General features: G+C 49.9%; 1 protein-coding gene across 1 annotated transcript in view; it reads right to left on the reverse strand.

The window, feature by feature from the left end:
• Positions 1-11,350, reverse strand: part of TIE1 (tyrosine kinase with immunoglobulin like and EGF like domains 1) — a 46,281-nt gene extending 34,931 nt beyond the window's left edge. The window contains exons 1-2 of the mRNA XM_074961952.1: positions 10,631-11,350; positions 9,172-9,459 (exon numbers count right to left, since the gene is read on the reverse strand). Coding sequence (XP_074818053.1) covers positions 9,172-9,459; positions 10,631-10,679 — 337 coding nt within the window. The 5' untranslated portion in view covers positions 10,680-11,350. The remainder of the gene's footprint in view (positions 1-9,171; positions 9,460-10,630) is intronic.
• Between the last annotated feature and the right edge of the window lie 14,324 nt (positions 11,351-25,674).

The following is a 25,674-nucleotide window of genomic DNA, read 5'->3' on the forward strand; positions in this document are numbered from 1 at the left end:
TCCACACCAGTCATGATTTTATAGACCTCCAGGGCCAGTGTAAGGATGTTTCACGCCCTAGGCGAAACTTCCACCATGCGCCTGCCCCCGCCCCGGAAGCCCTGTGGCAGCTCCCTGCCCCCCTTCCGCCCTGAGGTGCCCCCCCCGCGGCAGCTCCCCACCCCCTCCCCGTCCTCGGCCCTGGGAGCCGTGCGGCAGCTCCCCGCCCCCCTCCCTCCCCTCGGCCCGGGGAGCCCTGCAGCAGCTCCCCCTCCCCCCGTTAGCCCAGGGAGCCCTGTGGCAGCTCCCAGCCCCCCTCCCTCCCCTCAGCCCGGGGAGCCCTGTGGCAGCTCCCCGCCCCCCTCCCTCCCTCCCTCCCCTCAGCCCGGGGAGCCCTGCGGCAGCTCCCCGCCCCTCTCCCTCCTTCCCCTCGGCCCGGGGAGCCCTGCGGCAGCTCCCCCCACCCGTCAGCTCAGGGAGCCCTGTGGCAGCTCCCCGCCCCCCTCCCTCCCTCCCCTCGGCCCGGGGAGCCCTGCAGCAGCTCCCCCCCTCCCCGTTAGCCCAGGGAGCCCTGTGGCAGCTCCCCCTCCCCTCCCCTCAGCCCAGGGAGCCCTGCAGCAGCTCCCCGCCCCTCTCCCTCCTTCCCCTCGGCCCGGGGAGCCCTGCGGCAGCTCCCCCCTCCCCGTTAGCCCAGGGAGCCCTGTGGCAGCTCCCTGCCCCCCTCCCTCCCCTCAGCTGGGGAGCCCTGCAGCAGCTCCCCCCTCCCCGTTAGCCCGGGGAGCCCTGTGGCAGCTCCCCCTCCCCTCCCTTCAGCCCGGGGAGCCGTGTGGCATCTCCCCACCCCCCTCCCTTCCCATCAGCCCAGGGAGCCATGTGGCAGCTCCTCTCTGCTCTGCCTCCTCCCTGAGCACAACACCGTTGTTCCGCTTCTCCCGCCTCCCAGGCTTGTGGTGCCAATCAGCTGTTTGGTGCGCAAGCCTGGGAGGGAGAGAGGCAGAGCAGGGCGGTGCTCAGGGGAGGAGGCGGAGAAGAGGTGAGCTGGGGCGGGGAGCGGTTCCCCTGCGCGCCGCCCTGCTCCCCACTGTTACTTGCTGCAGGCAGCCCTCCCCGCGCCCCCTGCCCCAGCTCACCTCCACTCCACCGCCGCCCCGGAGCGCGTTTTTGGCCACCCCCAACCACTTGGCGCCCTAGGCGACTGCCTAGTTTGCCTAGTGGTTACACTGGCCCCGTAGACCTCTATCATATCCCCCCTTAATCTCCTCTTTTCCAAGCTGAAAAGTCCTAGCCTCTTTAATCTCTCCTCATATGGGACCCGTTCCAAACCCCTAATCATTTTAGTTGCCCTTCTCTGAACCTTTTCTAATGCCAGTGTATCTTTTTTGAGATAAGGAGACCACATCTGTATGCAGTATTCAAGATGTGGGCGTACCATGGATTTATATAAAGGCAATAAGATATTCTCCATCTTATTCTCTATCCCTTTTTTAATGATTCCTAACATCCTGTTTGCTTTTTTGACTGCCGCTGCACAGTGCGTGGACGTCTTCAGAGAACTATCCACGATGACTCCAAGATCTTTCTCCTGATTAGTTGTAGCTAAATTAGCCCCCATCATATTGTATGTATGGTTGGGGTTATTTTTTCCAATGTGCATTACTTTACAGTTATCCACATTCAATTTCATTTGCCATTTTGTTGCCCAGTCACTTAGTTTTGTGAGATCTTTTTTGAAGTTCTTCACAGTCTGCTTTGGTCTTAACCATCTTGAGCAGTTTAGTATTGTCTGAAAACGTTGCCACCTCACTATTTACCCCTTTCTCCATATCATTTATGAATAAGTTGAATAGGATTGGTCCTAGGACTGACCCTTGGGAACACCACTAGTTACCCTCTCCATTCTGAAAATTTACCATTTATTCCTACCCTTTGTTCCCTGTCTTTTAATCAGTTTTCAATCCATGAAAGGATCTTCCCTCTTATGCCATGACAACTTAACTTACATAAGAGCCTTTGGTGAGGGACCTTGTCAAAGGCTTTCTGGAAATCTAAGTACAGTATGTCCACTGGATCCCCCTTGTCCATGTTTGTTGACCCCTTCAAAGAACTCTAATAGGTTAGTAAGACATGATCTCCCTTTACAGAAACCATGTTGCCTTTTGCCCAACAATTTAGGTTCTTCTATGTGTCTGACAATTTTATTCTTAACTATTGTTTCAACTAATTTGCCCGGTATTGACGTTAGACTTACTGGTCTGTAATTGCCGGGATCACCTCTAGAGCCCTTCTTAAATATTGGTGTTACATTAGCTATCTTCCAGTCATTGGGTACCAGAAGCTGATTTAAAGCACAGGTTACAAACCATAGTTAAAAGAAAAGGGGTACTTGTGGCACCTTAGAGACTCACGAAAGCTCATGCTCAAATAAATTGGTTAGTCTCTAAGGTGCCACAAGTACTCCTTTTCTTTTTGCGAATACAGACTAACACGGCTGTTACTCTGAAACCATAGTTAATAGTTCTGCAATTTCACATTTGCGTTCTTTCAGAACTCTTGGGTGAATGCCATCTGGTCCCGGTGACTTGTTACTGTTAAGTTCATCAATTAATTCCAAAACCTCCTCTTGTGACACTTCAATCTGTGACAATTCCTCAGATTTGTCACCTACAAAGGATGGCTCAGGTTTGGGAATCTCCTGAACATCCTCAGCCGTGAAGACTGAAATAAAGAATTCATTTAGTTTCTCTACAATGATTTTATCGTCTTTAAGTGCTCCTTTTGTATCTCGAATGTCCAGGGGCCCCACTGGTTGTTTAGCAGGCTTGCTGCTTCTTATGTACTTAAAAAACATTTTGTTATTACCTTTTGAGTTTTTGGCTAGCTGTTCTTCAAACTCCTTTTTTGGCTTTTCTTATAACATTTTTACACTTAATTTGGCAGTGTTTATGCTCCTTTCTATTTAGCTCATTAGGATTTGACTTCCACTTTTTAAAAGATGCCCTTTTATCTCTCACTGCTTCTTTTACATGGTTGTTAAGCCACAGTGGTTCTTTTTTAGTTCTTTTACTGTGTTTTTTAATTTGGGGCATACATTTAAGTTGAGACTCTATTATGGTGTCTTTGAAAAGTGTCCATGCAGCTTGCAGGGATTTCACTCTAGTCACTGTACCTTTTAATTTCTGTTTAACTAACCCCCTCATTTTTGCACAGTTCCCCTTTCTGAAATTAAAAGCCACAGTGTTGGGCTGCTGAGGTGTTCTTCCCACCACAGGAATGTTAAATGTTATTATATTATGGTCACTATTTCGAAGCGGTCCTGTCATAGTTACCTCTTGGACTAGATCCTGAGCTCCACTCAGAACTAAATCGAGAATTGCCTCTCCCCTTGTGGGTTCCTGTACCAGCTGCTCCAAGAAGCAGTCATTTAAAGTATCGAGAAATTTTGTCTCTGCATTTCATCCTGAGGTGACATGTACACAGTCACTATGGGGATAATTGAAATCCCCCACTATTATTGAGTTATTTATTTTGATAGCCTCTCTAATCTCCCTTAGCATTTCATCGTCACTATCACTTTCCTGGTCAGGTGGTCAGTAATAGATCCCTACTGTTATATTCTTATTAGAGCATGGAATTACTATCCATAGAGATTCTATGGAACATGTGGATTCATTTAAGATTTTTACTTCATTTGATTCTACATTTTCTTTCACATATAGTGCCACTCCCGCACCAGCACGACCTGTTCTGTCCTTCCGATGTATTTTATTCCCTGGAATGATTGTGTCCCATTGATTGTCCTCACTCCACCAGGTTTCTGTGATGCCTATTATATCAATATCCTCCTTTAACACAAGGCACTCTAGTTCAATGATTCTCAAAACCGGTCTGCCGCTTGTTCAGGGAAAGCCCCTGCCTGGCCGGATCGGTTTGTTTACCTGCCGCGTCCACAGGTTTGGGTGATCACGACTTCCACTAGCCGCAGTTCGCCGCTCCAGGCCAATGGGGGCTGCGGGAAGGGCGGCTGGCAAGTCCGATGAAGTGAGCTGTAGCTCACGAAAGCTTATGCTCAAATAAATTTGTTAGTCTCTAAGGTGCCACAAGTACTCCTTTTCTTTTTGCGAATACAGACTAACACGGCTGCTACTCTGAAACTTGTCACTGTTTATTTGTCTGCCCTTTTCTGATGTGTCAGATTCTTTTTTATGTGAATGTTTCTCATCTGATCTGGCCCATACTTTATCCTCCTCCATCCTCTCCTCCTGACTAAAACCTAGAAAATCTCTCTCAATAGACTCTCTTCTAAGAGAAGTCTCTGCCCGATCCACATGCTCCTCTGCAGCGATCGGCTTTCCCCCCCATCTCTTAGTTTAAAAACTGCTCTGCAACCTTTTTAATGTGAAGTGCCAGCAGCCTGGATCCACTCTGGTTTAGGTGGAGCCCATCCTTCCTGTATAGGCTCCCCCATCCCAAAAGTTTCCCCAGTTCCTAATAAATCTAAACCCCTCCTCTCTACACCATCGTCTCATCCACGCATTGCGACTCTGAAGCGCTGCCCGCCCACCTGGCCCTGCGCCTGGAACTGGAAGCATTTCTGAGAATGCCACCATAGAGTTCCTGGATTTCAGTCTCTTTCCTAGCAGCCTAAATTTGGCCTCCAGGACGTCTCTCCTACCCTTCCCTATGTCATTGATACCTACACATACCACAACCACCGGCTCCTCCCCAGCACTACACACAAGTCTATCTAAATGCCTCGAGAGATCCGCAACCTTTGCACCAGGCAGGCAAGTCACCATATGGTTCTTCTGGTCATCACAAATTCAGCTATCTATGTTTCTAATGATCGAATCTCCCAATATTAACTCCTGCCTTTTCCTAATGATTGGGGTTCCCTCCCCCGGAGAGGTAACCTCAGTGCAAGAGGATATCCCAACATCATCTGGAAGGAGGGTCCCAACTATGGGAAGGTTTCCCTCTGCTCCTGTTGGATGATCTCCTTCCCTGAGCCTTTCATCCTCCTTAACAGTGCAGGGGCTGTCTGACCAGAGGTGGGACAAATCTACAGTGTCCCGGAAAGCCTCATTAGCATACCTCTCTGCCTCCTTAGCTCCTCCAGTTCTGCCACTCTGGCCTCCAAAGCCTGTACATGATCTCTGAGGGCCCGGAGCTCTTTGCACCAAATGCACACATACGCCACCAGCCTACAGGGCAGGTAATCATACATGCTACACTAAGCGCAATAAACAGGATAGTCCCCACACTGCTTGGACCTCTCTCTAGATCAGTGGTGGGCAACCTGCGGCCTGTGGGCTGCACGCAGCCCATCAGGCTAACCCGCTGTCGCCCACACTGCACAGCCTGTCTCTGTGGCCCGCACTGCTTCCCGCAGCTCCCATTGGCTAGAAACAGTGAACCGCGGCCACTGGGAGCTGTGGGCGGCCGTGCCTGAAGATGGTCAGTGTAAACAAACTGTCTCATGGCTCACCAGCGGATTACTCTGACAGGCCATGTGTGGCCCACGGGCCGCAGTTACCCACCACTGATCTAGATCCTCACATCCAGATGATATATAAATCTTCAGTTCTCTCTGCATAACATCTCTAAGATATGGCCTTTCTTATCCATCCACACAGCTAAAACCCATGTCTTGACTCTTATCCTCTTCTGTCTCGATTATTGCCACATCCTCTCTGGTCCTGACAAATGCAGTCTTGTCCCACCCATATTCATTCAGAATGCTGCTACAAAGATCATGTTCCTAGCCTATCACTTTGACCAGGTCACCCCTTTCTTTGAAACCCTCCAGTGGCTCCCCCTTCTCTTTCGCATCCAGCATAAGCTGCTGTCTTCACTTTCAAGGCCCTTCCCAGTCAATCCCACTCTAACTATCTCCTCTTGAGTCTCGTTCATTTTTCCAGTTGTCAGTGGTCTCCTCTGATCGGCCCATGATGGCCTCCATTGCCCACTTTTTACAGTTTCAGACACCTTTGTGCTTTCTCCCATGCTGCCCCATATGCATGGGAGTGGCTCCCTACAGACATCTGCAAAGCTACCTCATTGTCCGCATTCAAATGTCTCTTCACAACTTTCTTTAGCCATGATGCCTACAAAAATGACAATGGTTAGGCTGCTAGTGTGCAGAGACTGCTGCTCATCATGCTGACCACCCCTCAAGTTGCAGTGGGGGAGGTTTAGGTTGGATATTAGGAAAAACTTTTTCACCAAGAGGGTGGTGAAACACTGGAATGTGTTACCTAGGGAGGTGGTAGAATCTCCTTCCTTAGAAGTTTTTAAGGTCAGACTTGACAAAGCCCTGGCTGGGATGATTTAATTGGGGATTGGTCCTGCTTTGAGCAGGGGGTTGGACTAGATGACCTCCTGAGGTCCCTTCCAACCCTGATATTCTATGATTCTTTGTTTATAGTCTGCCATCTGGCTATATTTACCTCTTAGCTTATACTGAGAGTGTAAGCTTTTGTGGGGAGAGACCACCTTTCTGTTCTGTGTTTGTGCAATGCCCAGCACATTGGAATTCTGGTCCATGCCTAGAGCCCTTAAGCACAATACAAATAATAAGAATAAAGTTTGGCAAAGTTATAAGCGCCTCATAACAGGGTCTTACAATGGAAAGTGTCAGGCAACCTTAACTACAGGCATCGCTACCTATGTTCCCATCATAAACATACGCAGCATTGTAGTATCTAGGCAGTAGGATTTGAGTCTGAGCATGGGGGTGAGAATCCAACACTCATGGTTGCTAGTTACCTAACACTAAGGGCTGCTTAGCGCCCTTCAGGCTCTGGCCCTTGTTGGGGACAATGCAGAGTCATGCTGCCCAGAGCCCATCAGCATGCACGTATACAATTGGGGTGGCTAGTACTGCTTGGCCCTTGCACTTGGGAACATAGGGACCAGCCCTTGTGCAACAGTTGGGATGGGGGGAAGGCTTCTTGTGCTATCCCCATCCCAAGGGGAACCCAAGCATTAATCAGTTGCTGTGTCGTTCCTTGTAGCAATTTTAAAGTATAGATGCTTCCGGGATCAGTACACAGTCCCCTAAGCTGTGCCCAGGCGGATTACTCAGCAGCTAATGAGTAACAGGGTGTGATGTTTTACAGGCAGATTTTCCAGCTTCCTAGACCTTTGGCCATAAAAGCATTGAGCCTGAGAGTATGTCTACACAACAAAGAAAAACCCCGTGGCTGGCCTGTGCCAGCCAACTTGTGCTCATGGGGTGTTTCATTGCTGTGTAGACTTCTGGGGTCAGGGACCCTGCAGAGTGGGAGGGTCTCAGAACTCGGGCTCCAGCCCAAGCCTGAAAGTCTACAGAGCAACGGAACAGCCCCGCAGCCCGAGCCAGAGTTGGTTGGCACAGGGCAGCCATGGGTTTTTCTTTGCTGTGTACACAGACCCTGAGTCTCTGCTCCATGATGTGCTGCTGGTCCAGATGTAAGACTCAAGCTTGTTGCTGATCTCCAGACCCAGTCTGCAGAGGCATCTGCCTGCAGAGCTGCTAGTATCTCTGTCCCCAGGGCCCTGTATCCCGGTGCTGGGGAGCACTCTCATCTCAGCAGGCTCATGTGGTGTGACTGGTGTGCATTCACACCAGAAACTGCCTCCCTCCCCACAAACCTTCCTGATCAACAAACGCTAGTTGGCCCTGGCTAAGAGTCCTACACCAAATTGCCACAGCTAAGAGCATGTTACATTGTCTAGGTCTGTCATCTCAGACTTGAGCTGCTCTCCTGGGGCCTCAGGTTGTTTTCAGCTACTGCATCCATACTCCACTTAGCTGAATGGCCGGGAGTCCTTGTACAGTCCCCTCATGGCCAGACGCAGTGTAACCACTCCTGGTTGGGCTAGCACCCCCGTGGACAGTCACTTCAGTAACTCAGTCACTCCGGTGCTGTGATGGTTTCTCTGCCAGGTCATATGGCCCTCCAGCCAGGTTACAGTCTTTAGTTCCCCCTTTCTGGGGTCACCATTGACCAGAATGAAGTCCAAAATGTCCTTGACAGAAACAAAACCCTCCTGCTGGCTCTGGGGTTATTGCTCAGCTTCTTCCCAGTTGGAGCAGGGCCGCCCCATGGATCCCTGCCTGCCTGGAGAGCATTTCCCTGACAACTCAGGGGCCTTCGGCTCCCTGCAGTCTCTATGAATATTGTAGCAGTTTCCTGGGCTTCCCCCCTTTCACTGCCTCTTATTGCTCTGAGCTTCCGGCCTTTCCTGGAACCTCCCTCCAGCTCCTTCCCCAGTGGACTTTATTGCTATTTAAAACTGGCTGGTTTTACACAGGAATCACCGGATTCCCTCAGGTGGGCCCCATTCTGCAATCTCTCCATTCTGATACAGTCTGGCACTCGTCACTGGATGTAGTGTAACAAGGTGGGTAGCTATCACCCTGACTCAAGTGCTGCTGGCCTAAGTCTCTCAGACACCTCTGCAGTGGTGTCAGCTTAGCAGGTAATTTCTTACCTCCTGCTCTGTGACAGGACCATAATTCGTACAGGGCCAGAGTGCGACCAAGGAACTAGGAGCAAACCCACAAGCCAGTAAGACTTGAGTTAGAACCGCCATCCAGTTAGAACAAGGAACTAGCTGAAATGTACCAGACCAAGCTGCCCCGGACAGAAATAAAAGGGTCCAAGACAAACTCTCCAGCAGGGACCCGTCCTCAATGACCTGCCCAAAGCAGAGAAGCTTGTGATGTGCCCCACGCTGAGCCTCGCCCCTCAAAAAGAGCCCTGAGCTCAGGAAGGGGATATATCCTTAGAGCCCAGGCAATGGAGGAACTCACATATGCTCCTTTGCAACAGCAAGGCTGGTCTTTTCTAGCTGTTCAATGCCACTTTCGTGGCCCCAGCAGCTCTGGGCTTCCCAAAGTCCTGTGATTTCTGAGGCCATCCTGGGAATCAGCCCACAGCCAGACTCCCACGCTGACCTAATGAGGTTTGACCTGGTCACTAGACGCTCTGCCCTTAGCCAAGGTACCTTTGGTAGTTCAGCTGCTCAAATACCATTCTCTGGCCTCTGAGTGCTAACGGCCTCAGGAGGCAGCGTAACTCTGGCCTGTCCAGTGCTATTGCACTTTGCACGCCCACACGTACGCTCAGCCATTGCCAGACTGATGTCGCACGCCCAGACTCCTCAGGGAACACTTGGGGCAGGCCTGCAGTTCCTGCAGCCACTTACCATTCCGGCTGTTATGCACATAGACCACCCTGGCCTGCTCCATCTGGGTCCTCCCCAAGCAGTATAAAATCCCCACCAGATCTGCCATTGAAAAGCCTCTGGCTTGGACCTCATTGCTGCGATTCCTGTAGTTCTGGAACTTTGTGTTGGGGTGAGTCATCACTATTTTATTGTCCCTCTCGATCTGGAGGTAGCTCACAGCTCGCTCGCTCATCACACAGGAGAGGTAGAAGCTGGTGTGAGAAGGACTTTGCACATTGGCGACCAGAGTAATGTCCAGAATGGCAGCTGTGCAGGAGGGATGAGATCGAGAGAGAGCATGTGAGGAGCCACGGTCCAGACACAGCACAGCAGAACACAGCCTTTGGCTCTCCTGGGTCTCAACCTGCCCCTGTCTCTTAGACATGAACCTTCAAGTCAGACCCAGAACACCTTTGACATCTAGCCTGGCTGCAGGTGACTGCGTGGCTGAGCGGGACCGACTGCCAGCACATGGCTAGGCCTGATCCAGTGCGAGAACAATGAACAAGTGAGGATCTCTGGGTAGGGCACATTTCCTGCAGCATCAATGGGAGCCCCGGCTGTTCCCTGCCCTTGCCCTGCCAGCTAGAGGGGGGCCTTCCCCTCTCTCTTTTGACTGTGGCTCTCCCACTAGGATGTGCCTACTGGTGAGCGGGGTCATGGCAGTTGCTATTACAAGCCATGTGACCCAGCCATAAAATCTCTGCTCTTTTCTCCCCAAAAGCTTCTGCTCCCTGCCCCGAACCATAGTGCACTCTAACTGGGAGGGGAGAGGGAGAGCGGGGGAGGGGGACTAGAACAGTGCACCTGCCCCAGCCTGATGCCTCTTGGATGGTTCAGCAGACAGTCCAGATGGTGACAGTAGCAACAGGGAAAATTCTGGCCTTCTTTCTAATGAAGCCCATTCTTTAGTGGCCCAGCATTGCCACACATGTGGCATCAGTGGGGAAGGTGATTTCTCTAGGGTCCAAAGTCAGAGCTCCCCTTTAACCCAGGATCCTTGTCCCATCATCCAGGAACTGCTGAGGGGTCCCATCTAAGGGTGAGACAGACAGAGGTAAAGGGAGTCTGCTGTCCCAGAGCCTCGGCACTGCACCCTGCTAGTTCAGCTAGTTGGTTCGGGAGCCATGCTGGTCACTGCCTCTTTCCAGCTGTTAAGACCTTGGGAGTCCCAAATAGAATAATTTTCCTTGCCGCCCTTTCAGCCCCATTTCTCCAACCATGCACCCTCCAGAGCAGGTAACCAGTGCCTCATCACCATTCCTAGACCGTCCTGCAGGGACCTCGCCCCAGCGCAGCTGCAGCATTACAACTGCATGGCCCGAAGCAGACTTTATGGAAACTGATCACCCTGGCTGTGCAATCGACAAGCCCCTGGAAATTCTTTGGGGAATCAGTGCAGATGCCATGGGTTTCCCACCAGGGGAAAGAAATTTACCTGTCAGGTGCAGGAGGAGGAAAAGAAGATACAACTCCTGGAATCTCATGGCCCTGAAGTGCGTCCTGAATCTGCCCAGCGTCAGGAAAGCCCAAACATGCCCGACGGGCGAGAGACCGAGCTGGCCAAGGAGGCGGTCCCCCTGCCCGGTGGGTTCCCTTTAGATTTTAGTTCCAGTCACAGTGACGGGGGCAGAAGTCCAGGAAGGAAATGGTGCTGCTCATATCAGAGACACAGCGAGAGAGAAGCTTCCCCTTCCCTAACTGGAAAACACTCTGTTCCCAGTCGCCCGGCTCAGCTCCTTTTGGAATCTCAGCAGGATGCTGGCGGCTGGTCTACTCGGAGGCAGATTCCAGCATGAGCGGAACGCAGCACAAACAGAAAGTCTCTGTGAGCAGAGGTATCCCAGGTCTGGTTCCAGGCTGCTGATCTGTCAGGGTAACTAGGGCCCTGCCCAGAATTCTCAAAGCGTGTTCCAGCTTCCCTGGGGTTCAAGCTGCTCCTCCAATCATGCGTCGTTTGCATCCACATCCATGACAAGAGGTGACATTGGCCGTCTGCTTCCTCTCGTACAGTGGCAGGCGCATTCTGGTGCCAGACCGAGCAGCTCAGTGCCCTTGAACTCCAAGCAAACTCATCCGGCGAGTAAGGCAGCTGGTGCCAGAGGAACTGTGGAGGGCCCAATGTGAATAATGTCTGTGGGAAGGACTCTCCCAGACAGGGCTGAGCTGGGGGAGGGGAGAGTATCTGGTGGAGGAATCCCAACAGCAGTGAAATGAAACCCTGTTTCCCGTGCAGCATTTCCTGCTCTCCACCCATTGTTCTAACCTGACTCTAGGAGAAGGAGAATAATGTGTGGCATGGTCTGAGCTGCCACACAGGTGCTGTTCCTTAGGGATGGATAGATCTGGAATGCAAAGACTGCAAATCCTTTTGCATTTCATGCAGCTTCCCTTCTGCAAGCTCCCCGAGCCCCAGCTCTGTGGGTAGGGTGCTACGAGCCAGCCCACCAGGAAACACATTCACCAGAATGACAGAGGAGAGGGAATTGGTGCCTGGCTGTACTACTGTAAACAGACACTTTAACATGGATTTAAAGAAAGACTGAGAAATCGAGACGGTTCAGGGAAGAGCTACAAGTGACTGGAGGTCTGGAAAAGACACCTCACAGTGAGGTACTTAAGGGGCTCAATCTATTTGGCTTATTTGAAGGATGGTAAAAGGTGACTTTATTACAGTCTAAAGCACCTTCACAGGCAGAAGATATCTGACATCAGGGGGCTTGTTGATCAGGGAGACCAAGGCAGAACGAGATCCAAAGCTTAAGAGCTGAAGTTAGACACACTCAAACTGGAAATAAGAAGCACATTTTTGACAATCAGGATATTTAGCCACTGTCCCCAGGGTCGTGGTAAATCTACTGTCACTTGGAGTCTTTCAGTTCAGAATGGGTTGATTCCTAAGAGAGACATTTGACCTGAGTGCATTAGGCTGGGGAGTGTTCATTTATACCAGCGGGGGGAGCGGGGAGAGGAAGTGGTGGTGGTGGTGGTGGTGGGGAATAAATCCCTATGCTCCCCAGGGATGACTGGGAAAATTCCGAGACCGGTGTGATGCAGGTTGGATTAGATGTTTCCAGTGGTCCCATCTGACCTTAAAATCTCTATGAAACATTCTGAACACTCAGAATATAGATTAGTGGTCACAGCTAGTATGAACTAATGCAGAAGGACGACCTCTTGGCTAAGACACTGGGGACACATGGGATACGAGACACCTGGGTTCAAATCTCCTGCGCTGCCATGGACTCTGTGTGACTGTGGGCAAGTCACGCTGAGCTCAGTTTTCAGAAGTGCTGAATCTCAGCTGAAGTCAAAGGGAACGTGTGCTCACACCCTAAGCATCAGGCCCCTAACTTCTGTGACAGTTCTCCAGGTGTAGAATGGAGGTGGCATTTCCCTACCTTGCTGTGGGTCAGGAGGATAAAATCCATTAATGTTTGAGGCGTGCAGATACTGCGGGCAAGGAAGCCATAGATATACCTAGAGAGTTAAAACTGCCCTTGGGAGGCCTGTGAACAGCACTAACCTTGGGGGACCAAATCCTGCTGCCAGCTGCCCTGATTCATTCCTCCTTGACAGAAAGGGCCATTCTGCTCTCAGTTACATCCAGGTAAAAAGGCAAAATGTTAATCATGAATAAGAGAAGCTTCCAATGTTATTACCATCTTCTGTGTATCCCTTAACACCACAGGGCCACCTGTAGCAGATTACATAAAACATGCTTCCCAGCACACCTTTCTACCTGTCTGCCCAGAATATCAATTACCTAAACATTCAGAAGTACAATACAGAATTAGAAAGCAGATGTGTAGACATCACAATCTGCCACAGCTGCATTCCATGAGCACTGGACAGTCCAGATCCATTGGATTAATGCTGACAAGGAGCTAAGGATGGGTGCAAGGTCTCCAGAGCCAGCGTGGAGTCCCCTTGCCTTCTGTGGATCTGCCAAGATCCATGGGGTTCAAGGTGGAACTGTGGCACATTCAATATTGGATGATTTGGGGGAAACTTGATGAAAGGCTCATCACAGCATTCTCCTCCCCCTTAGTCTCCCTCTCTGGAGTTTCCCATGCAGGGAGGTGAGTAATCTAGGGGTAAATAATTCAGTAACTTGGTCCTGAATTTCTAGAAATGACTATGCATTACTAAATATTACTATTTGTAGTGTTATTACAGATTCCTCACAGAGTGGATGAATTCTAATACCACTCTTAGGAAATTAATGGACTTATTTTAAATAATACGTTTCTTTGATTATCATTCCATAACCAATGTGTACAGAATACCACACATCCAGAGAGGTGTTAAATTCAACGACGGGCACCCACAGTGCAGTATCATGGATTCTGCGCCTGGTCGCGGAGATGAACCCACTTTATAAACAGTCTGAAAATCAGTGAAAGAACAGAGAAGGGGAAATTGGAGGCAGTGTGCCCAGCTCAGTGCCGGTTGCCTTGTCTGGCCACAGTGAGAATGTCAGGGAATGCTGGAATGTGTAATCATCAGTTGAAAAGTGAGTGTAGACTGTGTACAGACAGTTACACAACCACAAGGGCTGGACTTGCTCTGAGCAGGATTAGCTGTTGCAGTGATCAAAATGCCTGTGCCCCATCTTGCTACATTCTGGGGCTTGGATTCCTACGAGGCCCATTGCAGACACAGACATTAGACCTCTAACTCTACCAAACTGTATCCAAGAGTCGGTGCTCTTGGATGGCCTTGGGGAAAGGTTCCAAGCATTGTTCTTTCTTGGTGTAGGGGCCACTTGAAACTTAGCTGCCTGATTTGAAAGCTTATGAGTGGTGACTTAGTGCTTTCATTACATGAGATTAAAAGAGCTGGACTGGGATCAGAAGGGTGGGGGATGCTGAGGAGAGAACAATAGAAATTGTATGTCTGGGTAAACATGTTTGGGAGGACATTTAAAGCAGCAGAAAACCCAACTCTCCTTCACCGATTTCCAGCCCTCCTCTCCTTACCACATTTTACAAACTTCAGTTATACATAGAAGGCTAAAAACCTAATTTGTTTCAAGACTGCGCTTGATCAAGTGTCTAGAGGGGATGGTAAGATGAGACTGCCTGAACCCACAACATGTACAGGGAACACAGGGACTTGACAACTGCTGGTGCTGTTACACAGTGCTACCATGATATGGGTGCCCGACATCGTGCCCGTGCTCACTTTATTCAGATCATGAAGGTTGAGGAGATTGCTCCTAGCAAGTGCCGTAGACCTGCAGTCAAGCAATTCCATGATTCGAAAATCAAGTTCCCTCTGCCACACAGAGTTCTGCGTTGTCAGCACAAACCACGTTTCACCACCAAGAGACCAAAGACATTCTTCTAAATGCAAGAACATTCTGTTTGCTCTGTGTTACAATAAAATTCTTATTGGAGAAAAAAAAATGACATGCAGCCAATCTGTGACTGCTAGCAGCAAATATCTCCAACTGCTGGCACTGGGACACTAGAGGGAGGAGGACTCTGAGTTACTACAGAGAATCCTTTCCAAGGTGTCTGGCTGGTGGGTCTTGCCCACATGCTCAGGGTCTAACTGATCGCCACATTTGGGGTAGGGAAGGAATTTCCCCCCAGGTCAGATTGGCAGAGATCCTGGGGGGTTTTAGCCTTTTCTGCAGCACGAGCCACTTGCAGGTTTACACTGGTATAAATGGTGGATTCTCTGTAACTTGAGGTCTTTAAACCATGATATGAGGACTTCAGTAACTCAGCCAGAGGTTAGGGATCTCTTACAGGAGTGGGTGGGCGAGGTTCTGTGGTCTGCATTGTGCAGGAGGTCAGACTAGATGGTCAGGATGGTTCCTTTTGGCTTTAAAGTCTATGAGTCTAAGAGGCATCAGGTGCACAACAAACAGCTAAGCTCATTGCGTGCAATGCCTCAGCACTGCACCACACATTACAGAACCCACAGTGCATCGTGCAAGACTTCGAACTGTACAACACCCAACAGTACACACAGGCCTACAGAAAACACTAAGTGACTCCCAGAAAAGGGACTGCACGCTTGCGGTTAATCCCATGTACTACAGCCTATCCTAGGGAAAAGCACCATCAATCTTCAGCCGATAAACGTCACACACTGTTGTTACCCACCGAACTCTGAACTGTTCCCATGTGAAACCTAATGCTGTCTGGGCAAAAATTCTGTTAACGAGCTTTGTGTTTTAGTTTGTCCTGAACCTATAGGACATCCTGCTAAAAATCTAAAGAAAACATGCACAGGAACAGGAAATCCATTCATTGTTTCCGACTATTTACACTGCACTCAGGGGAGGCACATGCCCCCGAAGCAAAGCGTCCATGGCGTGATTAAAGCAGACCCAGGCTCTGCTGCACCATTGCCAGCTCTTCACAGTGTCCTGGGAAGGAGCCCACAGTCTCCCATTGCTAACACTGCACATACGCTAGCGCCCCTCAGCGATGGAAACAGCACGTCCAGCGTGTGCTCTATTTAGAACACATGGATGCCTGACAGAGACGGCCCCTGCGCACAGCCTGAAAAATAGTCATGCTGTTTAGTCGATTTAAGTCCATTTATCAACATTAAGTGGGCCAGGACTCTATTTGGAAAACACACAGAACATTCTGGGCACTACCGTAATCAAATAATTACTATTGATTAGTATGGTGTGATACAGCATGGCCAGAGGGCAGCAGGAGACTGTTAGACGGGAGCCTTATTCCCTGTAGATTAATTAAAGCACCCGAAGCCAATTAAAGCACCTGAAGCCAGTCACCTGATAAAACGCCCCTGCTTCAATCAGAGAAGGGAAGGAGTTGAAGCAGAGTGGATTGGTGTCGGAGTAAAGAGCAGTTTGGAGAAGTGCTGCAGTGGGCTAAGAAGACCAAGACCCTAGGTAAGGGACACCTGGTTTGTGCAGAGGAGAGCAGGAAGCCCCACAAGCTGAAGGGCAGGAGAGGGAAGTAGCCCAGGGGAAGAAACCGCTAGTTCAAGTGGTTTACCGCTATCCCTAGGGCCCCTGGTCTGGGACCCGGAGTAGAGGGCGGGCCTGGGTCCCTCCCTCTCCACTCCCCTCCTCTAGGACACTAGTGGCGCAGTTAATATCCCAGTTCAGGGGCGAGAAATGGTGCCCGGAACCCTCCCCAAGAAGAGAAAGTGCAAGACCCATCAAAGTAGTGCCAGCAATTTGCCACAACTGATAAAGGACCACGAACATACATCACTTCCATATGGAAAAAAGATACCCTAAATCACTCCACTGGATGCATGTGTCAACTGAGTAACCATTGTGACAGGTTAGACTCCCCTGTCCGAGATGCCAGCTGATGTACTGGGGTTTCACTGAGCCCCTCCTGCTCCACCAGCCAGGATTCCCTCTCCCTGTTTTGCTGAATTAGGCTCTTCGGCCTCTTGCAGCACACACCTACAGGTATAGAATCATAGAAAACTAGGACTGGAAGAGACCTCAGGAGGTCATCCAGTCCAAACCACTGCTCAAAGCAAGACCAACACCAACTAAATCACCCGAGCCAGGGCTTTGTCAAGCCAGGCCTTAAAAACCTCTAAGGATGGAGATTTCACCACCCCCCTAGGTAACGCATTCCAGTGCTTCACCACCCTCCTAGTGAAATAGTGTTTCCTAATATCCAACCTAGACCTCCCCCACTGCAACCTGACACCATTGCTCCTTGTTCTGTCATCTGCTACCACTGAGAACAGCTCACCCCCACTAACCACAATGTGATGAATGAATAAAGAGCCTTTTCTATTCAATCCATTAAGTTTTATTATACTCACAAACATAGAGACAGCAAAGAAAAGTAAGATAACCTGGGGAAAAATGGCAAACAACATGGGGGTGGGGGGAGAACAAGGACAGCTTGCTTACAATCGCACTGCAGTAACAATCAAAGGTGTGGGAATGGGTGCCTTCTAGTCCCTGTATCCTCCCCTGGAGTGGAGTGCAAGGGATACTGGACCCCCCCTCACACACACCCCCGCGACATCCTAGGATGTCTGGAAGGGGAGGATGTGGGATTTGGCGAGGATGGCAGCAGGTTCAGCATAGGCTGCAGAGGGACTCTAGCATCCAGCTGCCTTTCTTCAACCTCAACCAGATGCCTCGACATGTCTGTTGGCTCCCTTATAATCCGCAGCATCTTGTCCTGCATGTCACGCTTGTGTTCTCCGCATGCTCTCCTATCCTTGCTGTCCTTGTGCAGACTGTTGGACAGTGCAATGCTCCATGTGCTGAGCTCCGTCTTGTCACTCTCAGAGGTGTGCATTATTAACTCACTGAACACGTCCTCCCGAGTCTTCTTTTTCCGCCTTCTAATCTGAGAAAGTCTCTGTCTCGGTGTGGAGGATGTGCTGACGGACAAGGTTTCAGCTGCAAGGAATGGAGAGCACAAGGGTAGCACTGACAGTGCATACATTGTTTCTGGTGCAAGGTTAATTCTTTTAACACGCCTCAATGCACTTCCCTGCAAGCCACAATGTAATCACAACCGTTGGCTACTGCAAGAGTCGTTTTGCTGCTCCAGCCATGGTGATTAAGGCCATGAGGCATGGGCAAGAGGTCTTGTGCTGCTGCTTTTGTGAAGACATCCTTGGAATCACTGGTTCTGACCTCATAAAAGCCCCCTTTCCCCAAGCAACCTGGATAGTGCTTGAAGACAGGCACCAGTGTAAAGCCCCCCAAATAGTCTGATTGTTACAAAAGTGGCACCGGGTTCGGGGGAAGGGAGACAAACAGGAAGTACCTCCCACAAATTTTTTTTTTAAATGCCTGGTTGCAATACACGGTGATTCCTTCCAACCATAGCCAGGGCACACTCGGGAAAGTGTGGTTGTGTGACCCAGAATTCACCAAAAGGGCGGATTACTTGTTGAGTTGCTTGCGGTTTAAAGGCTAGCATTTAAAACTTCCCCCGTTTCCGCTAGCTGACCATATATGATATCACTCTCCTGAGGGTAACAGAGGCAGAAAGGGAGCAGATGCTGCAAGAGACCTGGTCCTCGTGCTGCAATGATGCCAGAAGAGTTAATACTGGAGTGGCGTGGGAAAGTGTCCTACCGTCATGGATGAAATAAGGCAGCCCTTCCCAGAAACCTTCTGCAAAGCATTGCAGAGTACCTCCATGAAAGCTTCCTAGAGATCTCCATGGATGATTCCAGGGCCATCCCCATGCACATAAATAGTCTTTTTCAGAGAGCACCCTCTGCGTAGCTGGAGTGGCCACCGATAACCACTATACCTATTTTTTTGTTCAGATTCAACATTAAAAAAATAGCATGTAACCCCGACAGTTTGATTGGAAATGTGGACTCCCGAGAGGTGCCTTTCCCAGCATCACCGCCAACAACTGGTTCTGTGAGGGGATAGGCTCCAGAGTTAAAAAAGTTCTTGGCTGTCGAGGAGAACGGATCCTCCGCTTGCCTGCCTCACATTCTTCTCCTCCTCCTCCTCCTCCTCCTCAACAATGTCCTCCTTGTTGTTGCTTGAGGTCGCCCGGGACTCCTGGAAGGTATCCATGGAGCATTTTGTGTAGTGGTGGGGTTGCCGCTAAGAACTGCATGCAGCTCCTCATAGAAGCGGCGTGCCTGTGGCTCAGAACCAGAGTGACTGTTAGTCTTCCTTGTCTTCTGGTATGCTTGCCGAAGCTCATTTATCTTCATGCGGCACTGCTGCGTGTCCCTGATGTAGCCCTTCTCCCTCATGCCCCATGCAATTTTGGCATAGATGTTAACGTTTCTTCTGCTGGATCAGAGCTCTGCCTGCACAGACTCTTCTCCCCATAGGTGGGGAGTTTCTAATCTGCCGGGGGGTGCTCCCCCCCGGTTTTGCCCAGGCCCTGCCCCCACTCCACCCCTTCCCCCAATGCCCCAACCCTGCCCTGCTTCTTCCCACCCCTGTTCTGTCCCCTGCCCCGAGTGCACTGCACCCTCACCCCTTCTCCCTCCCCTCAATGTCTCCTGACACCGCAAAACAGCTGATCCGTGGCAGGTGGTAGGTGCTGGGAGGGGGAGGTGCTGATTGGTGCGGCCTGCTGGCGGGCAGGAGGTGCTGCGAGGGGGTGCAGGGGGCAGAGGCATTGATAGGGGGGCTGCTGAGCACCTACCATTTCTTTTTACCGTGGCTTCTCCAGCCGTGGAGCACCCATGGAGTCAGCACCTATGCTTCTCCCCACACAGCAATAAGCAATTTGGAGATCATGGTGTTACTGGGGCAGGCTCGTGCCATGGAACACCGATTCTGGGCCCGGGAAACAAGCACTGAGTGGTGGGACCGCATAGTGTTGCAGGTTTGGGATGATTCCCAGTGACTCTGAAACTTTCGCATGCGTAAGAGCACTTTCATGGAACTTTGTGACTTGCTTTCCCCTGCCCTGAAGCACAAGAATACCAAGATGAGAGCAGCCCTCACAGTTCACAAGCAAGTGGCAATAGCCCTGTGGAAGCTTGCAACGCCAGACGGCTACCGGTCAGTCAGTAATCAATTTGGAGTGGGCAAATCTACTGTGGGGGTTGCTGTGATGCAAATAGCCAACGCAATCATTGAGCTACTGCTATCAAAGGTAGTGACTCTGGGAAATGTGCAGGTCATACTAGATGGCTTTACTGCAATGGGATTCCCTAACTGTGGTCGGGCTATAGATGGAACGCATATCCCTATCTTGGGACTGGACCACCAGGGCAGCGAGTATATAAACCGCAAGGGGTACTTTTCAGTGGTGCTCCAAGCACTGGTGGATCACAAGGGATGTTTCACCAACATCAATGTGGGATGGCCAGGAAAGGTTTGTGATGCTCGCATCTTCAGGAACTCTGGTCTTTTTAAAAGGCTGCAGGAAGGGATTTACTTCCCAGACCAGAAAATAACTGTTGGGGATGTTGAAATGCCTATTGTTATCCTTGGGGACCCAGCCTACCCCTTAATGCCCTGGCTCATGAAGCCATACACAGGCACCCTGGACAGTAGTAAGGAGCTGTTCAATCAGAGGCTGAGCAAATGCAGAACGGTGGTAGAGTGTGCATTTGGACGTTTAAAGGGTCGCTGGCGCAGTTTACTGACTCGCTCAGACCTCAGTGAAACCAATATTCCCATTGTTATTGCAGCTTGCTGTGTGCTCCACAATCTCTGTGAGAGTAAGGGAGAGACGTTTATGGTGGGGTGGGAGGTTTTGAGGCAAATCACCTGGCTGCTGAATACGCGCAGCCAGACACCAGGGTGGTTAGAAGAGCACAGCAGAAAGCACTGCGCATCAGAGAAGCTTTGAAAAACAGTTTCATGACTGGACAGGGTACTGTGTGACACTTCTGTTTGTTTCTTCCTGATGAAAACCTGCTCCCTTGGTTGCCTCTAAATTCCCTGTAAGCCACCTGCCCTCCCCCCTTTGATCTCAGCTTGCTTGCAAAGGAAATAAAGTCACTATCGTTTAAAAAAACATGTATTCTTTATTAATTGATTATAAAATAGGGAGATAACTCACAAGATAGCCCGGGTGTGACGTGGGAGGAGGGAAGGAAAAGGCCACTTCAAAACTTGTTGAATGACAGTCTTCTGTTGCTTGGGCTGTCCACTGGGGTGGAGTGGTTGGGTGCCCGGAGCCTCCCCCACCACACGCTCTTGGGCGTCTGGGTGAGGAGGCTATGGAACTTGGGGAGGAGGGAGGGCAGTTAAACAGGGGCTGCAGCGGCAGTCTGTGATCCTGCTGCCATTCATGAACATCCACCAGACACCGGAGCATGTCCCTTTGATCCCGCAGTAGCCCCAGCATTGCCTCATGCCTCCTCTGATCTTCCTGCCGCCACCTCTCCTCACGTTCATCGGCCGCTTTCCTGTACTCTGCTATTGTGTCCCTCCACACATTCTGCTGAGCTCTGTCAGTGTCGGACGACTGCATGAGCTCAGAGAACATTTCATCGTGCGTGTGTTTTTTTTCACCGCCTTATCCGAGATAGCCTTTGGTACGGAGGACGGAGGCTTGAAACATTTGCAGCTGCTGGAGGAAAAAAGAGGGAGTGAAGTATTTTAAAAGATACATTTTACAGAACAATGGCCATACTCTTTCACGGTAAACAACACTATTCACAGTACATAGCACATGTGATTTTGGTACAAGGTTGCATTTTGCATTTTATATTGACTGCCTGCGGCTTTGGTGTTAGAGATCACACATGCAGTGCTGGGCAACAGAATTCAGCTTGCAGGTGGCCATGGTAAGCCATAGTCTTTTGGCTTCTGCAACCTTCATAACAGCAGCGCCCTCCTCTCACATACCAAGCAAAGCACGTTGAGCTGGCCATTTAGTGCTGCGGTTTTCCTGTTAACGTGCAGCAGCAGAAACCAAACTGAACCTCCCCCCCCATCCAATTCTCTGGGATGATTGCTTTACCCCTCACCCCACTGCATGGCTGGTATCAGGGAAGATCCCTGCTAGCCAAATGTGAACAGCTCAGCGCCAATGCCCCCCCCCGCACCCACCGCGTGACTAACTGCGGGGAGGATTTCTTTTCAGCCACAGGCAAACAGCCCAGTAGGAACGGCCACCTCTGAATGTCCCCTTAATTAAATTACCCTATTTCAACCAGGTTACCATGAATGATATCACTCTCCTGAGGATAACACAGAGAGATAAAGAATGGATGTTGCTTGAATGCCAGCCAACACCGGGACCATACAGTGCCAGGCTTTGTCATGCAATGATACCAGATTACTTGCTACTAGAATGGCGTGGTAAAGTGTCCTACCATGGAGGATAGACTAAGGCTGGTCTCCCTAGAAACCTTCTGCAAAGGTTTTTAGAGTACCTCCAGGAGAACTTCATGGAGATGTCCCTAAAGGATTTCCGCTCCATCCCCAGACACGTTAACAGACTTTTCCAGTAGCTGTACTGGCCATGAATGCATCCCAAGTCCTCAGGGCTACTTAATCATTAAAAAAATGCTTGCTTTTAAAACATGTATTATATTTAAAAAGGTACACTCACCAGAGGTCCATTCTCTGGGTTGGTTGGGTTGGGAGGGTATTTCAGTCAGGGTGATAAAAAGATCCTGGCTGTCGGGGAGAACGATGTGCTGTGTGCTCTCCTCAAGCTCGTCCTCCTCCTCCTCCTCCTCCTCCTCATCTTCCCCGTCCACAAAATCCTCAGGCATGGCAGAGAGTACCCCATCATCGGAGTCCACGAACAGGGATGGGGTAGTGGTGGCGGCCCCCCCTAGAATTGCATGCAGCTCAGCATAGAAGCGACATGTCTGGGGCTCTGTCCCAGAGCGTCCGTTTGATTCTTTGGTTTTCTGGGAGCTCCTTAAGTTTCATGCGGCACTGTGTTGCCTCTGTCCCTCATGGCCTCGGAGATTTTTTGAAATGTTTTGGAATTTCGTCTTTTGGAACGTAGTTCTGATAGCACGGATTCCTCTCCCCACACAGCGATCAGATCCAGTACCTCCCGTTCGGTCCATGCTGGAGCTCTTTTTCGATTCTGGGACTGCATGGTCACCTGTGCTGATGAGCTCGCCAGGCCAAACAGGAAATGAGATTCAAAAGTTCCTGGGCCTTTTCCTGTACACCTGGCCAGTGCATCCGAGTTCAGAGTGCTGTCCAGAGCGGTCAATGGTGCACTGTGGGATAGCTCCCGGAGGCCAATACCTTCAAATGGTGTCCACACTAACCCTAATTCAAAACGGTGATGTCGATTTCAGCACTAATCCCCTTGTTGGGGAGGAGTACAGAAATCAGTTTTAAGAGCCCTTTATGTCAAAAAAAATGGCTTTGTTGTGTGGACGGGTGCAGGGTTAATTCGATTTAACGCTGCTAAATCTGACAAACTCATAGTGTAGACCAGGCCTTTGTAGTGTAGACCAGGCTTTTGTCTTGAGAAAAGAAGACTTAGATGTACCTGATAACAGTCTTCAAATATGTTAAGTGCTGTCATAAAGAGGACTGTGATCAATTATTCTGCATATCCACTGAAGGTGGGACAAGAAGTAATCTGTAGCAAGAGAGATTTAGGTTAGATATTGGAAAAACCTTTCTAGCTTTAAGGGTAGTTAAACTCTGGAGATTGTGGAATCCCCGTCACTGGAGGTTTTTAAGAGCAGGTTAGACAAATACCAGTTAGGGATGGTCTAGATTAGTCCTGCCTTAGCCACTTATCCAGTCCAGCTCCCTGCACTCTCAACCTTTCCAGACTACTGTACCCCTTTCAGGAGTCTGATGTGTCTTGTGTACCCCCTAGTTTCATCTCACTTAAAATCTACTTGCTTACAAAATCAGACATAAAAAAATACAAGTGTCACAGCACATTATTACTGAAAAATTGCTTACTTTCTAATTTTTACCATATAATTATAAAATAAAATATAAATATTGTACTTACATTTCAGTGTATAGTATATAGAGCAGTATAAACAAGTCATTACATGAAATTTTACTTTGTACGAACTTCACTAGTGCTTTTTATGTAGCCTGTTGTAAAACTAGGCAAATGTTTAGATGAGTCAATGTACCCCCTGGAAGAACTCTGCGTACCCCCGGTTGAACCACTGCACCCTTTCATGGTCCCTTCAAACCCTACATTTCTGTGATTAACGTGGAGAATTTCTGCATTATTTATATGAAACATATGCATGACTCAGTTTACCCAGACAAGGTGGGTGAGATAATGTCTTTTATTGGACCAACTTCTGTTGGTGAAAGAGACAGACATTGGTCCAATAAAAGACATTACACCTCATCCACCTTGTCTCATTACTATCCTGGGATCGACACAGCTACAACACTGCACACATCAGTTTACCTACTCACTGTTGTATTACATTTAGGAATTGAAGGGGTTAATTTCTCTCCTGGCAGAAGGGGCTGGGTAGGAGTCAGTTCATGTATACCCACTAATATGCTTACTATTCTGGAAGACTCATGGCTGGATATTAACTGTTAATGATTGCCAGCTCAGGGATCTAGAGCTAGACTGCAGGTGTGAGCAGATTGGGTTAAGCAGGCTGCTGCCCAATGCAATGGGAGAGCAGGAACCCTGGACAGGCTGGATGAGAGGCAGGTAATGCTGCAGCATGGACATTCATATAACCGTTGTTTTTCCATTCTAACTTAAGTGGCCTCCCTTATTTTAGGGCACTTGTCTGGTTTTAAATTGGACAGACCTCATTTTGGCTGGTGTACCCCTGACCTGTACTGGGACAAAACTGGACATGATTTTGTCTTGTATCAGATGGGAGACACCATTTTAAACTGCCCCAGGCTGGAGGGGGCAGGACAAGGCGGAGCGCTCTTGGAAATGGCATCCCCCATGCAGCATGATCTCACACGCATCATGTGCAGGAGATCATGCTGGCAGGGGCGGGCCCATGCCGTTTTCAGAAGAGCTGTCTAACACCCAGCATTCTGGGAACATGAGTGGCCACCCTACCAAACACTGTGTTCAGCTTGACTAATAAAAGCTATCCTGTGTCGCTGCAAACATCCAGCTGGTTGCGCTGCTCCCAAGAGGGGTCAGGCCTCCAATAGGGCTGTAAACTCATTTGGATTCACTGGAGGAGCCACAGCAAGAAACAGAGGTGCTGAATCCCGAGTAGCAGAGTGCAATGCTCACCCTTGTAAAGAAGTGGAGGCCCAGGGCCTAGCACTGAGGGTTTCCCTCCTAGAGGGACTGTATAACAGTCAGAGGCATAGCACAGCCTGTGGCTCCAGGACAACTGAAATGAATATTTCTATCCTTTCCCTGCTCTCCGGATAGAGGCACCCTCGTGATGTGTAGCTGCCAGGCTAACTCAGCATTGCAAAAATCGCTGCTCTGCAGTCAAACGAGAGCTGAACTCTCCTTTTCCCATCCCCGTTCTTCTGAACGAAAGAGGGTTTCAGAGTCGAATCAGGCTCCCTCAGACGCTCCAAGTACCAAACACAGGCAACTTTTCTCATGTGAAGAGTTTAAAAAAAATTGTTGCCAAGGCAACGCCAAGGCTTCGGAGCTAAAAGCCCTGCAAGGAATTGCACACGTCCCGCTACTTCGCAATGGCGCACGGGGGCTGCACTTTCTATTCTTACTGTTTTGGATACATGTATAGCTCAAAGTATGATTGTGCTTTGTGTAGCAATCCCGAACAGCAGACACACCAGATGGGAGGCTGCTGCTGAACATGCCCTGAGGCTTTGTCATTTTTAACTGTAACAATAGAGCGGCTTTAAGCCATGGGCTGTGGCAAAGGTAGTACCCCACCACGGTGGAAGCCCAAGATTCACACCCTGTCCCAGGGCAGTGACGCTCCTGCTATGTCCTGGTGCAGGCTGCAGAGCAACTGCTGTCCAAGGGGAGGGATCAGATTTCCCTGCAGCGACTGTAACAGCTGGCTACGTATGGACAGCTCATGGAGTCACATCTGCTTTTGGTGCTGTAGGTCCCCAGGCTGTCCCCACCAGTGAGTTTGTTACAGTAGCATCCCAGTAGAAACAGTGTGTGTCGCAGTGATAGTGGAGAG

Source organism: Natator depressus, chromosome 8 (assembly GCF_965152275.1).
Source record: "Natator depressus isolate rNatDep1 chromosome 8, rNatDep2.hap1, whole genome shotgun sequence".
NCBI lineage: Eukaryota > Metazoa > Chordata > Testudines > Cheloniidae > Natator > Natator depressus.